This window comes from Physcomitrium patens, chromosome 15 (genome assembly GCF_059467195.1).
Source record: "Physcomitrium patens ecotype Gransden chromosome 15, ASM5946719v1, whole genome shotgun sequence".
NCBI lineage: Eukaryota > Viridiplantae > Streptophyta > Bryopsida > Funariales > Funariaceae > Physcomitrium > Physcomitrium patens.
This window is the reverse complement of record NC_143424.1, coordinates 7,036,920-7,051,509: the sequence shown is the minus strand read 5'-3', so window position 1 is coordinate 7,051,509 and position 14,590 is coordinate 7,036,920. Positions and strand designations below refer to the sequence as shown.

At 37.7% G+C, this 14,590-nt stretch overlaps 1 protein-coding gene across 2 annotated transcripts; it reads left to right on the top strand.

Annotated features, from left to right (window-relative positions):
* The first annotated feature begins 560 nt into the window (after positions 1-560).
* LOC112292381 (SART-1 family protein DOT2) lies at positions 561-8,745 on the top strand. 2 transcript variants are annotated; one of them, XM_024540786.3, is made up of 15 exons: positions 561-702; positions 1,112-2,475; positions 2,705-2,900; positions 3,053-3,110; positions 3,733-3,846; positions 3,989-4,085; positions 4,266-4,332; positions 4,581-4,640; positions 5,012-5,522; positions 5,777-5,884; positions 6,199-6,593; positions 6,901-7,245; positions 7,488-7,566; positions 7,896-8,020; positions 8,220-8,745. In XM_024540786.3, exons 2-14 carry the CDS (start codon positions 1,214-1,216, stop codon positions 7,904-7,906), a joined length of 3,303 nt encoding a protein of 1,100 aa, XP_024396554.1. In that variant the 5' UTR covers positions 561-702; positions 1,112-1,213; the 3' UTR covers positions 7,907-8,020; positions 8,220-8,745. The 2 variants fall into 2 exon arrangements, with proteins under 2 accessions (XP_024396554.1, XP_024396556.1); XM_024540788.2 differs by lacking the exons at positions 7,896-8,020; positions 8,220-8,745 and having other exon boundaries at positions 7,488-7,800.
* The last annotated feature ends 5,845 nt before the right edge of the window (positions 8,746-14,590 follow it).

Below are 14,590 nucleotides of genomic sequence, written 5' to 3'. Positions count from 1 at the left end.
AAGTAGCTACTGACATGAAAATTCAACCCACAATGGATTATGATTTAACTTCACATCATGTATTCTTTATTATAAACAAAATATGATTTATGAAATGAAATAAATTAAAATTTATTTAACATGCTATAACATTATAAACTTCAACAAATTCAACCCCACCAATTATAACCCTACCTCAAAATAAAAAACAAAAGTATCAAAATTACAAACTTATTTTATTCAAATTTAAAAAGTTAAACAATCACAAAAGGTACACGTCACCAGAAAAATTGTCGATACCAGGAACATGTCAAACAATCTTATAAAATTCAAACCCACAAGACAATTCAAATAACAAATTAACAACCACATATCTACAACTTTAAATAATAAGAACAAAAAAATAGAAACGTGGATGCATTTGTGGACAATTAAGGTCAATTAAGGTCAATTAATTTAAGGACTTCCTTCCTTCTTGGGGAGGGCTTTCAAAAAGCGCCAAGCGGAGCCTTCCTCGTCCTTTGCTCTCAAGTTCCTCGGTGGGCTTGGCCAGGCCAAAGCTTATGCAACCAGCTCCATCACAGCCTCTTCAGCATACGATCGTGTTGTCGTCGCCCCAGTATCCCATTGTCGCCACTTGAACGCAGGCTTGCAGTTACTGTTGGCGCCGCGAGTGTTGCTGCGTGGAGTCATCATGGCTCCGCCGCTTCTCTCTTCATCTTCGTGAGTCTCTTCTATTGCCGGTGACTGCACTGTCTGCAATTAGGGTTTTGTTTCTACCAGAAGGATTGCGTTGAGATAGTGGTGTTTTAATTAGTGTTTGTTGGAGTGTTTGGATTCGAGCGGGGCAGGGTGGATTTGATGATGATGGTGTGGTTGCGGATGAAAGTAGTTAGGTTTTTGTTGCGGTCGGATTGGAGGTGTTTTGCGAGTATTGTGGCATGGTGTGTTTTATTGCTGTTATGTGATTGGTTTTTCAGGTAGTGGAGTTGGTTGGTGGTATGCTAGGGTTTGTAAAATTCTGGAACGTGACATTGGCGTAAGCGGCGGGTGATGTGATAGGTTTGCGTCTGATTAAGAGTAGAATTGGATGTTTCGTCCTGAATCTTTTTATTTTTTGGAGCTGTGGTAGGCTTTTCGGTGGGAATGGTGTGTGAATTTGCTCCGTTTATTTGCGGAATTTATTGAATTGAAGCGAGATTAGAAGATTTTCGTCGAAGGAAGCTCCAACACCATGGTTCGGAGCGAGGTGATGGACGTGGATAGGTCGGATCAGGAACTGTTCGAGAAGGAGAAGGAGAAGGAGAGCAGTAAGAGGAGTGAGCGGGAGAAAGACAGGAGCAGGGAGAAGGAAAAGGATAAGGAGAGAAGCAAAGAGCACCGAGAGAAGGATAGGGATAGGGATAAGGATAGAGACAGGGAGAAGGAAAAAGAGAAAGACCGAGCCAAGGAGAAGGAGCGGGAGCGTGCTAAGGAGAAGGAGAGGGAGAAGGAGAAGGGTCGAGACAGGGAAAAGGAGAGGGAGAGAGACAAGGACAAGGAGAGACATCGTGAGAGGTCTGGACACGGTCATGACAAGGAACATGAGACTGTGAAAGACAAAGAAAGACACCATGATAAATCGAGTCACGGTAGAGAGAAGGATCATGATACAGCTAGGGAAAAACATCGCGAGAAGTCCCCGCATGAAGCTGATGCGAAGAAAGAGAAGTCGAGGGATACCGATCGCGAGATGGATAAGTCGAAGCCCAAGGAGGGCGACCGTGAGAAGGATAAGGAAAGGGAAAAACATGGGACGAGAGAGAAAATTAAAGAGAAGGACGAGAAGATGAAAGAGAAGCACAGCGAGAGGGATAAACACAAAGAAGATGACAAAGAAAGAGAGAGGTATGGAGCGAGGGAGAAAAGAGAAAAAGATGAGAAAGTTAAAGAGAAGCACAGCGAGAAGGGCAAGAGCAAAGATGAAGACAAGGACAAGGACCGGGAAAGGGAGAATCATGGAGCTAGAGAGAAGACTAGAGAAAAGGATGAAAAGGTGAAAGAGAAGCACAGTGACAGGGATAAAACCAAAGATGGAGAGAAGGAGAAGCGGGAGCGTGAAAAAGAGAGGGAGAAGGAGAAGGCCAAGGAGAGGGAGAGGGAGAAGGAAAGAGAAAGGGAGAAAGAGAAGGAGCGGGAAAGGGAAAAGGAAAGAGAAAGGGAAAGAGAACGAGAGAGGGAAAAGGAACGAGAAAGAGAAAGAGAACGTGACAGGGATAGGGAGGAGAGAGAAAGAGACAGAGAACGAGAGCGAGAGAGGGAGAAGGAGAAGGAAAGACAACGAATTAGACACAAAGACCACGAGAATGAAAGAGAAGTAGAACATGAACATGATCAGGAGCGCGACCAGCGGACTAGGGGCATGGAACTCGACAATGCAGGGCCAGAGAGAGAGCGTGCTAGAGACTCTGATCAGCCACATGTCTCAAGCTCTGAATTGGCGGATCGACTTGCAAGGTGATGCTGTTGTCTTGCTATCTTATAGTTAGATGGATTTCTTTAAGAGACGGAATGCTACTGCTTCCTTTCATTCGTTTGAATCACAAAATTATCTAGTAAATCAATATTGTCACGGCGCGTTGGTGCGAGATTGCTTTTAAGACAAATAAATTTTCATTTTTGAATTACCGTTTGGGATAGTGTTGGGGTATTCATCGTTCCCGTTGGGCACTGTGTACTTAAGCAGAATGCGGGAGGAGAAGAGAAAAGCCAATTTTGATCGAAGACCTAAACGCGGTATCCGGGCCTCGGTGAAGCCGGAAGTGGTAGAAGATATAGATGACATTGCATCTTGGGTGAATAAGAGCAGGCAGTTAGATGAGAAGAAGAAGGCTGAAGAGAGGGAGAAAGCTGCACGTATGGCCAAAGCTTTGGAAGAACAGGTGGGTCCCATCCATTACCCCTGCTGTTGTATGCACGCATATAGTGCATGTTCATTATTGAAAGGTGCACTTCGATGTTGTTTCTGATCCTTCTAAGAGCGACATGGGATGTTTCTGAAGTTCTATTGACAGGCTTGACATTCCATGTGCAGGAAAATGAAGACGAGGACAGTGAGGACGAGTCCGGGCAATCGAGCAAGTATACTGCTAGTAAGTCAACCTAAACACTATCACTGATGTAGAGATGAGATCATGCATTTGCTAATCAATTGAAAAGGACCTGTTCGGGGACTAAATGGAATGAAATGATTCGCTGAAATCGAATTTATTGAGACTACATCAAGAAAACCGCGTAAACTATGGACCACAGTATTCACCAAGGGTTACACCATTATCCACTTTTCATTTAACTGTGATGCTATTTATTAACTTAAAAGCAAGTCTAGTAGCTTATAATCAACTGTGGTAAAATTGTTCTGGTTATTAATTTTCTATCCCCGTCATTCATCCACATATATTGTCCACAGTGTTTTCGTGCAGCACTGATCAGGTTATGTGTCAAAGACCAAATAATTGATTTTAGAATTGAAACAAGTGGCTGTTGCGATACACCTCTTAAGAATGTTCAATACGCCTTTGTAGACCCATGTGAGACAATAAAAACATTGGAATAATTTCTTGGATCGTCAGATTGTGGCTAGGAATTTGGGCGACCTGAATCTGGTCAGAGTTGGTTTAATGCAGTAGACTAGACTTTTTGTTTGCTTGTTATTACATGTCAAGGCTTACCCTCATTTTTTTCTGGTTTTTGACGTTTATGTTGTGCTCGCAGAGGATTTAGCTGGATTGAAAGTTCGACATGGACTAGACAAAGTGATGGAAGGTGAAGCGATAGTACTCACACTGAAAGACTCAAGTATCCTAGCAGATGGTGATGTCAATGATGGTGAGTAAATACTTCAACGCAAAGGTTCTGTTCTATGTAATTCAATACTTCTTGAGTGAAATACTTCAAAGATTGTGTTAGATCTTTCTCGATGCGGCATCATTTTTCAAATTTTCATCTGCTTTTGGGGTTGTTACTGCAGAGACGGATGAGTTGGAGAATATGGAATTGGCTCAACAGACGGCTCGAGAAGAGGCCTACAAGGCTGCCAAGAAGGTTGCAGGAAAATATGAAGACAAGTAATTTTCTTACTCTTTCTTATCCTTCAGTACCAAAACCTTGGGCTTATTGTGTCAATGATTGCACAGCTTGGTTGCGTAAGCTGCTTGCCGAGGAAAAACCTGATGAAAAGAAATTTCCATCCTTGATTGTATTTTCTTTGTCAATGGTTGTTTATTCTTACTTTGTTTGCGCTGCAGGTTTAATAACGATATGACGGGCAACAAAACAATACTCTCAAAGTATGATGATGCTATTCAAGAAGAGGTGAGTTTGAGGTCATTAACAGTGGAAGCCAATAGCTTGTTCTTTTGAAGGATACTGACTGCTAGTTATTCCTTTGTTTGTCTTGAACAGTAGATCTCGCAGAATTTTTTCTCTTCCGAAGCACTTCAATAATCAATGGACTTTTGAATATTAGTGGACTTGACAGCCACACTGTTGTATGTTAATGTTTGTTACTGGATGATATTTTTAATTTTCGTGAAGCTAAATCTTTAGCCGGATCGCATCAGGGTGTAACCTTGGATGAATTAGGGGGAGTTGATGAAAATGTCCAACGGAAACTAGAGGAGGTACGTACTTTACACTCAAAGGCGTGTTGAGCATTTCGTAAAATGTTAGCTAAATTTCTGACGCTTCGTATAAGTTCCGTTCCGGTTTTCTCTCCTCCTTTTTATTATTATTATTATTATTATTTTTTTATTATTATTTATGTTTCTTTTGTTCTGTTCTGTTCTGTTCTTTTCTTTAGAACCTTTATGTAGAGCTTTGTAGAAGCACTTTTTTGTTGGACAATGCTGCGTAAGTATTTGATTTCGAAAATTTAACTAAGCGTTTATCCGAGACGTGTGTTGTTTGCGCTGAATTTTAATTCCTCCTATGCGGGTGGCAGTTTAGTTATTTGTGCGACGTGCTAAATTCCATTTGCCTTTCATGTTTTCAGGTTCGCAGAAGGCTACAGCATGGTATGGGGGATCGCCTTGCAGAGTCTCTTCTCACCACTAACTCTACCATAGCATCTGAATATCTCACTCCTGATGAGATGACAACATTTAAGAAACCGAAGAAAAAGAAGAAGCTTCGTAAGAAAGAGAAACTGGACTTGGATGCGCTTGAAGCTGAGGCAGTGGCTGAGGGTTTAGGAACTACAGATTTAGGGTCGCGGGATAGAATATCACGACGGGCAATAATGCAAGATGAAATGAAGGCAGCAGCTGACGCTCGAAGAGAGCGTTATGAGAATGCTGTTGCTAAGGCAGCTGATGCCTCTAGAATATTAAAGGAAGAAAGTGAAGCCAAAGCCATGGACGTTGATGACACTGAGGAGGAAATTGTTATTGGCGCGGAAGAAGATGAAGTTTTGCAAAGGTCATTAGACAGGGCACGACAAGCTGCTTTGAAGAAAATGGCTGAAAATGCCTCTGGTCCGCAAGCTGTTGCTGCACGTTTAGCAGGTATTGACATTCTGCACTCAGTGTGTTGTATTGTTACCAATATCTGCGGCTTCGAGACATTGCAGTCAGCAGGAAGCGAAGCCGACAAGTTTGATATGCGTAATATTGTTGAAGCGTGTTTCTAAGGCAATACTAGTGTGTTTTATGCTCTTCTGAGAACATTGTGCCCCGGATACATGGATTGAAATCAATTTATGTCGAGAATGATTGAAATGAGTTCCACTGTGCTAAAACCAGTACCTGGTTGTCTACAGCTGCAAAACAAGAGTTGTCCCAAAGTCAAGGAGATGGCGACGGTGAGGAAGGGAAGCTTATTTTTAGTGATACTGGTGAATTCTGTCGCAGTCTACAGTTAGATGAAGGTGAGGCTGGTTTCACATCATATGCTGAAGTATAAACTCTTTATTGGTTTATAGATCAGCCCACTTCGTTCACTGGATATCATATGGAATCGGTTGTTGAACAGGCTCATTTTACATCTATATTATTTATGTTCTTGTCATGGTCGATGTTTTACCAAGTTAATTGATTTACTGTATCTTGGTCGTTTATCTGATTATATTTATTATACACGAAATTTCAATCTAGAAGCCTTGATCGCGTTAGTGTTTATATCCTATGAAGGTTATAGAACATGTTTCACAGCAGTGCTGAAGTGGAAATTTACATGATGCAGCACTTATTAGAAGATCTGGACCCAAAGATGTCTTCCATGAGGAAGAGGAGGAGGAGAAGGAAGAAGGAGAAGTCGATCCTCTTAATGATGAAGCACCCCCAAGTTCGAAAGGGGGTTGGACAGAGGTTGGTGATGAAGAAATGATGAATGTAAAGGACATTCCAGAGATGGAAGAAGAATCTGTAGATGAAGTGAAAGAAGTGGCTGTAGGGAAGGGTTTGGCTGGTGTTCTTCAGTTACTGAAAGAAAGAGGGTCATTGAAGGAAACCGTTGATTGGGGCGGTCGAAATATGGATAAGAAAAAGAGTAAACTGATTGGGATCGTGGACGAGTCGAATAACGTTGTTGGTCAACGAGACATTCTTCTGGATCGCGTCGATGAATTTGGTCGAACGGTATGTTAATTCTTTTCACTTCTTTCAGTGCTAGAAAATTATCCAACTGTTTTTGGATGTCGTGAAGATACCGTGTTCACGTTCTTAAGTGTCTTTGCTCACATATTTAATTTGCGGTGCTTTTTGCTATTTGTATTGAATCCTTTTCTATTAAAACTGCAGACGGAATGCGTGAAATAACTTCTATGACGTGGAATTTCGATAAATTAAGTTATCATTTTTCAATGCACTTTTAAGTCTTATGTAGATGGTTTAAGTCTATGTGATGCTGACGAGAAGTTTGGTTGACATATATGCTTGAAAATAGATGACACCCAAGGAAGCTTTCCGAAAGCTCTCTCATAAGTTCCACGGCAAAGGACCTGGAAAGATGAAGCAAGAGAAGAGGCAGAAACAATACCAGGAGGAGCTGAAACTTAAACAGATGAATGCGGGAGATACGCCTCTCATGGCTATGGAGAAGATTCGTGAAGCTCAGGCGAAACTGCATGCTCCTTACCTCGTCATTAGTGGTCACATCAAACCTGGGCAAACAAGCGATCCAAGAAGCGGGTTTGCCACTGTAGAGAAAGAACCTGTTGGTAGTCTTACTCCAATGCTTGGAGACAACAAAAACATTGGCAGTCTAACACCTATGTTGGGCGATAAGAAGGTACATGATGTATTCGGATTTTGGTATTTGCTAAGAAGCATTTGATATTCAAGTTTTTGGATTTTAGGTATTGATTTTTGGCTTTGTTTATTTCCCACTTGTAGTGTATCGATTATTTGATGATAGTAATTGTACAGGAAAAACCCCTCATTTTGCATCATAGTTATAAAAAAGTTTTACGGGCTACAGGAAGGGTGCTTTTAGATCAGAATAACTGCCTGACTTTTCCGTATGCACTATAGGTGGCACACTTCCTGGGCATCAAGCGCAAGCCCGAGGTTGGGAGCATGGGTCCTCCTCCAAACAAGAAGCCAAAAGATCGTTAAGTTGCTCTTTGTACCAACTACCGAAGTGGTGCTTCATTGCCCACTGCAGTAAGGAGATTTGTATCTGATATTTGTTTTGAAGACATGGCTCTTTACATTTCGACCATACTTTGATCCATAGATATAGAAATGAACTAACTGAGCGTCTAATCTAAATTCGAATCGTTTTAAAGTTTTGGTATGTACTTGCAAGAAGTTCGTATTTAATCTACATTCCAATTTTTGTGTCTGTTTCTGGTTCTGGTTCTGTTGCTTAACGTTCTTGAAATATGCAGTTGGTGTTTTAGTCTCTTGGAATTGATTTAAGGCTTTTATTATGTGAAGATCCTAAGTAAGTGGCATCTAGACGCGGAGCATGTCAAAGTGCAAAGTTTGTGCATTAGAGAAAATAGTAACTCGATGAGCATGTCAAAATGAAGACGAGAGGAAGAAGCGAAGTCAAGCCCTGCGTATGTTTTTATCCTTGATTTTTTTTGTGAGATGCCGCTGTCAATCTAAGTTATTGGTCAATCAATGTAATGTTGGATCCTACTATTCTATGTACCAGCATTTTCCGCACTTAAGATAGTTTACTGTTGATAAGTGTACTTAAGTTGTAGTAGATGGTCCCACAACTTAAATAATTCATCACGCATCTGTAACTCGCAGGACACGAGCTTTGTCTTACATCACTATCAAATCTTTAAGATTTATCAACGGCAAGCGAGACTGTAGATGATGCAGAATAGGCCGTTTGTGGTGGAAGCGATGTCCAGCATGGCAAAATATTATTAAGCGCAATTCACTCTTTGATATATGCGGTGGGGTACTTATGGATCTGGTGACTTTTGGGTCCCTATCAGTGCCGGCTTCGAAAACCTCAGCTACACCAGGATTGAATTTTAAAGTAACACTTGGTACCGGCGGTAGTTATTTTAAGCGTGAATTTTTTTCTCGAACATCTGACGATTGCTTTTTGCTGTTTCGAAGAAAAACCACTCGAAGTTCTTGTTAGGATGCTGCGTCCTTGTAGATTAGACACGATCTGCATGACCAGCCCCTTCTGCTGTCTAATGGACTTCTCGATCCGCATTTGAATAGCATAGGAGCTGTCTCATCCATCCGAACCCAATTTTATACGAGTGTTTCAGACTTTAATTAATATACGAACTGAAATGATTTATTCATCTCGCAACCACTTGCATCGACGGTCACTGATGGTCACCGACGGGTATGTAGAAAAATTCGAATATATCTATCTAGTTTACGGTTCAGGAAGCTTCCAATGTCAGGGCTGTGACATTGCTGAATGCGTGAGAGGATTTCGGTACAACAGCATCTATTTTAAGATAGATCTCCTTACACTCGGAGGGCAGCTCAAGATGCACGATGTTCTGCATGAAATTGATGCTGAAGGCTCGATAATTCCATCTCGGAGCTGTCGTAGCAGGTAAGTAATGAAGGAGAAAATGACTTTGGGTAAAACTGCCTTGATCCGGTTGGTACTCCTCTTCAATTAACTACTCTACGTACTTCGATCTTCAATGTAATCATTTGTCGTTTATAACATAGGGACTCGGGTTCCACTTATAACTTCTTTGCAGACCATGTCATTCGTAGGACCGTTGGGGCTCACCGCCGACATCCACGTCAAGAAGCAAGGCCATCTGCGAGCCTACCTCTCGGTTATCTACCTTTGATCATAGTTTGAATCTTCTCCAGGGTATTAATTGTAGCTTCAGATCATTAGGGACTCTAGAAATTGCCCTAGTTAGTTTTCAACCAAGGCCTTCGATCCCAAGTGGCCGTTCTTATCAAGCTCGATTGCGAAGTAGCTGCCGTACCCTATACCTGCTCCTTGTCAAAGTAAGATTCTTCCTTTCGGGCTCGTGTGGAACTTGAAAGCTCGTTTCATCAATTGATGCCTCTGAATCTTCACCAAAGGTTGCCTCTTCTTCCACGAAGTCCAAATTCTGTTCCAGTTTTTGGGTTTAACAACCTCGCTTTCAAATGCAGCTCACATGGGCGTGTGCTGTAGCTTCAAGCTCCCTTGTACACCTAAGAGCCTCGTGTGTAGAAACATTTGCGCTGTGACAATGCTGAACAGAAGCAATAAGTCTCAAGATGTGGAATGATTTGACTAAGTGCTCTTGTACTCCAGATAGAATGTTGTGTTGGCTGAACTTCAACTATTGGTTGAGTACAAGAAATGGGTGTAATAGTAGATACAACTTTGCTTGTTTTGGTCCATCCACATTGACTTAGTCCAATTGAGTTTGAGTTACATCTTGAGCTAATTTTTTATGAATATTTGGAGCTACTTCACACTTTGATTCTTGAACTTGTTCAAATATTTTTGTAAGAAGTAGCAAATTATCAAAGAAATTAGTGGAAGGTAGAAATGAAGAGATATTATTTGAATAGTCTTTAAAGAAAATCACATTTAGATTAATAAGGACTTTGTATTGGACTTGGTATTGGGTTGGATTATAGCAATAATATCCCTCAATGGCAAAACCGTAGCCAACATATACTTATTTCATTGCTTTAGTATGTAGCTTGTGTCAAAATTCTTGTAATACATGAATATACAGTGACAAACAAAATCGAGTACAAAATCTGAAGTGCCAACTTTCAAGAGCAATTACAGAAATTTCAATGATTGCTTTATAAATCTGAAAGTTACATGGAATAATACACACAGTCTTGTACACATGTACAAAGTTGCACATCAAATTGATAATTAAACATCCTTCTACAAAGTCAAATCAACAACTATGTCTTGTACTCAGTATTGTTCAAAGAAAATCTTCAAACTTCAATATTTTGTCCAATAACCTTTTGCTTCCAAAACAGCTGAAATCCTTCTTGGCATACTTTTGTATAGTTTCTCACAATCTTTTGCATTAAAACTAGGGTAAATACTACAAACATTCTCCCACAATTCTTGAACACCTCTTGGCCTTGGAGTGACTTGGCTTAAACGTTGTTTGAGAAGGGCCCAAAAATATTCCATTGGATTCAAATCTGGAGATTGAGCTGGCCATCGAAGGAGCTGAAATGGCTATGAAGAGAGCCAAAACTGAACACTTTTTGCCGTATGTTTGGGATCATTATCATGTTGAAAAACTACCTTAGTAGGATCTAAGTTGTAATTCTGTGTGGTACTTTGCAAGTAGGTTTCTAAAATTTTTTTGTACAAGTGTTGCTCCATTCTACCTTCAATTTGATACCAAGCACCCGGCCCAAAAGCAGTCATACAACCCCAAATCATAATTGAACCACCACCATGTTTGACAGTTTGACTAACATGTTTAGGTCCAGGTCGTTCTCCTTCTCTCAACCAACACCAAGACCTACCATCTAGGTTGATTAGGTTAATCTTTGTCTCATCACTGAAAATAACCCGTCTCCAATCATCAACGGTCCAATTTTTGTATTTATGAGCAAAACTCAAACTTGCAAGAACATGTCTTTTGGCAAGTAGAGGCTTCTTTTGTTGCACACAAGCACCCAAACGAGCTTCTCTCAAGCCACGCCTCAAGGTGATGTCTGAGAAGTGTTTACCTGTTTTTTCTCAAAGTTATTTTGCAGCTGCACTTGCCGTTTTGAGACAACCAGCAATGACAAGGTGCACACCAAGTCGCTTCTCTTGCTCTCCTAAAACCTTTGGACGTCCTCCTCTTTGCTTTTCTATTTCACCACTAATCTCCCTCCTCAGATGAGCTACTGAAGACTGACTCATTCCAAGTGAGTCTGCAACTTTTCTTGTAGAAACACCACTCCTAAGCTACACCAATGCTTGGTGCTTCAATGATTCACACAACCGAGGCATAGAGATACAATTGACAAATCAACTTTCACTATAGATAGTACACAACAAGAGCAACACAACAAACAAAAAATGCCCTCAAATCTTGCAACAAGGAGTGTACATTGAAATTTCGAAATTCAGCAAGAAGAAGCAACCAAAACTGAGTATGCACGTCTGTGTGCTTCTACAACACTTTTCTCATAAACCCTACCTCAAATGATAATGAGATTTTTCATCCATATAGAGGACTGGATGAATACTGATAATAAAAAAGTAATTCTATCAATTGACTTATGTGTCAGTTGGAAGGATCAATGAACTATGAGTGTTCAAACTTTGTACTCGGTTTTGTTTGTCACTGTATGTAATATGTAATAATATGTAATATATATAATACAAGTATGAAATGTTAGGTTAATACCTATATAACATCTCAAATCATGTCTTATTAATAACAGCCTCAATGGGACATCTATTAAGCAAGTAATCAACAATTCATGCAATTTTAGTCTAAAGAAATGATGGAAATTTTTCAACAAAGAAGATGCTATGCATTGCTTCTAGAAATGTTTTTTTCTTTCTCTTTACAAGGCCATTTTGGTATAGGGTTGACAAAGCCATGAATGGACATTAAATTCCATACAAACCATAGAGTTAAGAAAATTTAGTTGTAAGAAATTTTCCTTCTTTATTTGTGCAAAGGCATGAAATCTATTGTCTATTTTTTTTTTTTTTTGACCTTTGAAATTTAAAAGATTTCAAGTGTTGAAATGTCTTATTCTTTACTACAAGAAAACATATCCATATTAATCTAGTGTAGTTTTCTATGAAACTAAGAATATATATATATATATATATATATATTTGCAATAGACTATAAGAGACCACATAAGTCACTATGGAAAAGTTCTATTGGATGCAAGATAATAGATCTATTTATTTTAGAGTTCTTTTTTGGCAATTCTTACCTAAAATGCAAGATATAGAATTTTTCTTGATAAAAGATAATACAAATAGTCAAATAAACTTTTGCCATACAATCATTTGATATGTTATTTGGTTATTGAGATGATTGAGCTTTTTATACTATAAGTTATATATATCAATGGTAGTATAGTAAATATCATTGATTTTAGTAGCTTGACTAATAGTAAGATACATTAATTTGGTATAAAATATTCTATAATTATTCTAGAATGATCAAATATTTACTGTAGGATCCAATTAAGTATCATATAGTTTATATAAGTTATTGTGTTGGTCACAAACAATGCAAAAGATACTACAATTAGGATTTTAGTATTATAGATGGTGCATGATTTTTATGTGAAGATAGTAGAGTATCCAATATTTCTTAATTTTTTATAAACATGAGATTATAGTAGAGATCAAATACCTATAAAATATTAAATAAGGCTTTATTATTAAAAATAAAAAAATACAATCTTATTTGTAATAATAATATTAATAATAGAAAAAAATATTTGGTTTAAAATTGTCTAATAAATCTTGCTCTATTAACATGATTGGATACAACAAAATCCATGAACTAATATAAAGTGCAATACTTAGTGACATTAATTCCAAAATATTTTTTTTGGTATGTAGTAGTTTTTCTTATAGTGACTTGCATAGAATTGTGAAGGATCATACATTTTAGTAAGATGGATTTGAACATGAAGGTGTTCTTTAGAACAATATATGGCAATAACATAATCTTAAAAGATGGCAATTTTTTTATTAAGATATTTCAATTCATATTAAGCTTCCTAATATCAAAGCTTGTTGCAATAATAATATGGACTCATTTAAACACGACCATGGTCTATGTTGCAATAGCTATTATAGCTACTATAAGTTCTTTCCTTATTTCTTTAATAACCATAACCTTAAGTATATATTTTCCAATTGACAAATTTGACTCTATATATGGCTTCCTTAGTTACTTGACCTTAATGACTATGACCTTTATAACTAGATATTATAGAGTTGTAGAATTTGGCTGTATATATGGCTTGTCAGTGACTCCTTCATCGCAATATTTCTTCTATCATTCTTTTGATTTTATACATTCAATCAATGTGATATATATCAACTAAAGAATCATAAAAAATCAATATTAAACTATGTGATAAAAGTTTCCTAGTTACTAGACAATTTATGCAAAATTATATAAATAACTTTTATAGAATCCATTTTAATATAGATACTAGCAAGCTTATTAATGAAATCTTCAATCTGTTTGAGGTAGTTGTCTATGGAAGTTCCTTGAACTATTTTAATATTTTGGAGTTATTATTTGAGTAATAATTTTTACAAAAATAAGTCACTACTATAACATTGCTTAAAATGGATCACACACCTATCTAGATTTATAAGATAGGCTTTAATAGTAGTCAAGAACTTATTGCATATTATAGCTATAAGGATGATGATGGCTTTGACTGTCTTCTTCTTTATGTCAAGGACAATCAACTGTACATGAAATTTTACCTCTTCAATAGAAAGACCGTCAACCTCAACATTAACAATGACAATCAATGTTGATTCAAAAGCTTGTTCATCCTAGACCTTATTATACATGAATGAGGTCTTCACATGGATTTTCTAGGTGATACAATTACTCGTTCTATCAAGCTTGTTAGAATCAGTAAATAACTTAGAAAATTCTATGATTTAAAATACTAAAAGAAAAAAATAAGATAAAAAAATAAAACAAAACAAAACAAATTATAATTTATAATTTACAATTTAATTGAGATATTATTGCATAATGATCAAATTCTAATTATGTAATTTCAAATAATTTCAATAAAAGTTTTGTAAATATAAAGACAACTATAATAATAAAAATACTACCTTTATGATAATAATATCAATATATACATCCTCTATATACTATACATGAGTTTTAGTGAGATTTAAATTATTTTGAGAGTATAAAGAAGTTTGTAGAAATCAATTATATTGTATTGGATAAAAAAACTAAATCATAATTGGAATGTAGCAAATTTGATTGGAAAAGATTGTAATCGAGTAATACACATTGGATGAGAGAGAGAGAAGACAAAACAATGTGAATTTGGACCATACAATAATAAGGAGGGAGAGAAGGCCATATATGTGAGCTTATTTGAGCTACTATGATAGGTGTAACAAAAGTTTAAAGGTTGCTTTCACCAAGCAAATAACAAACTCTTCACTACTATGCTAAAATACATGGCAA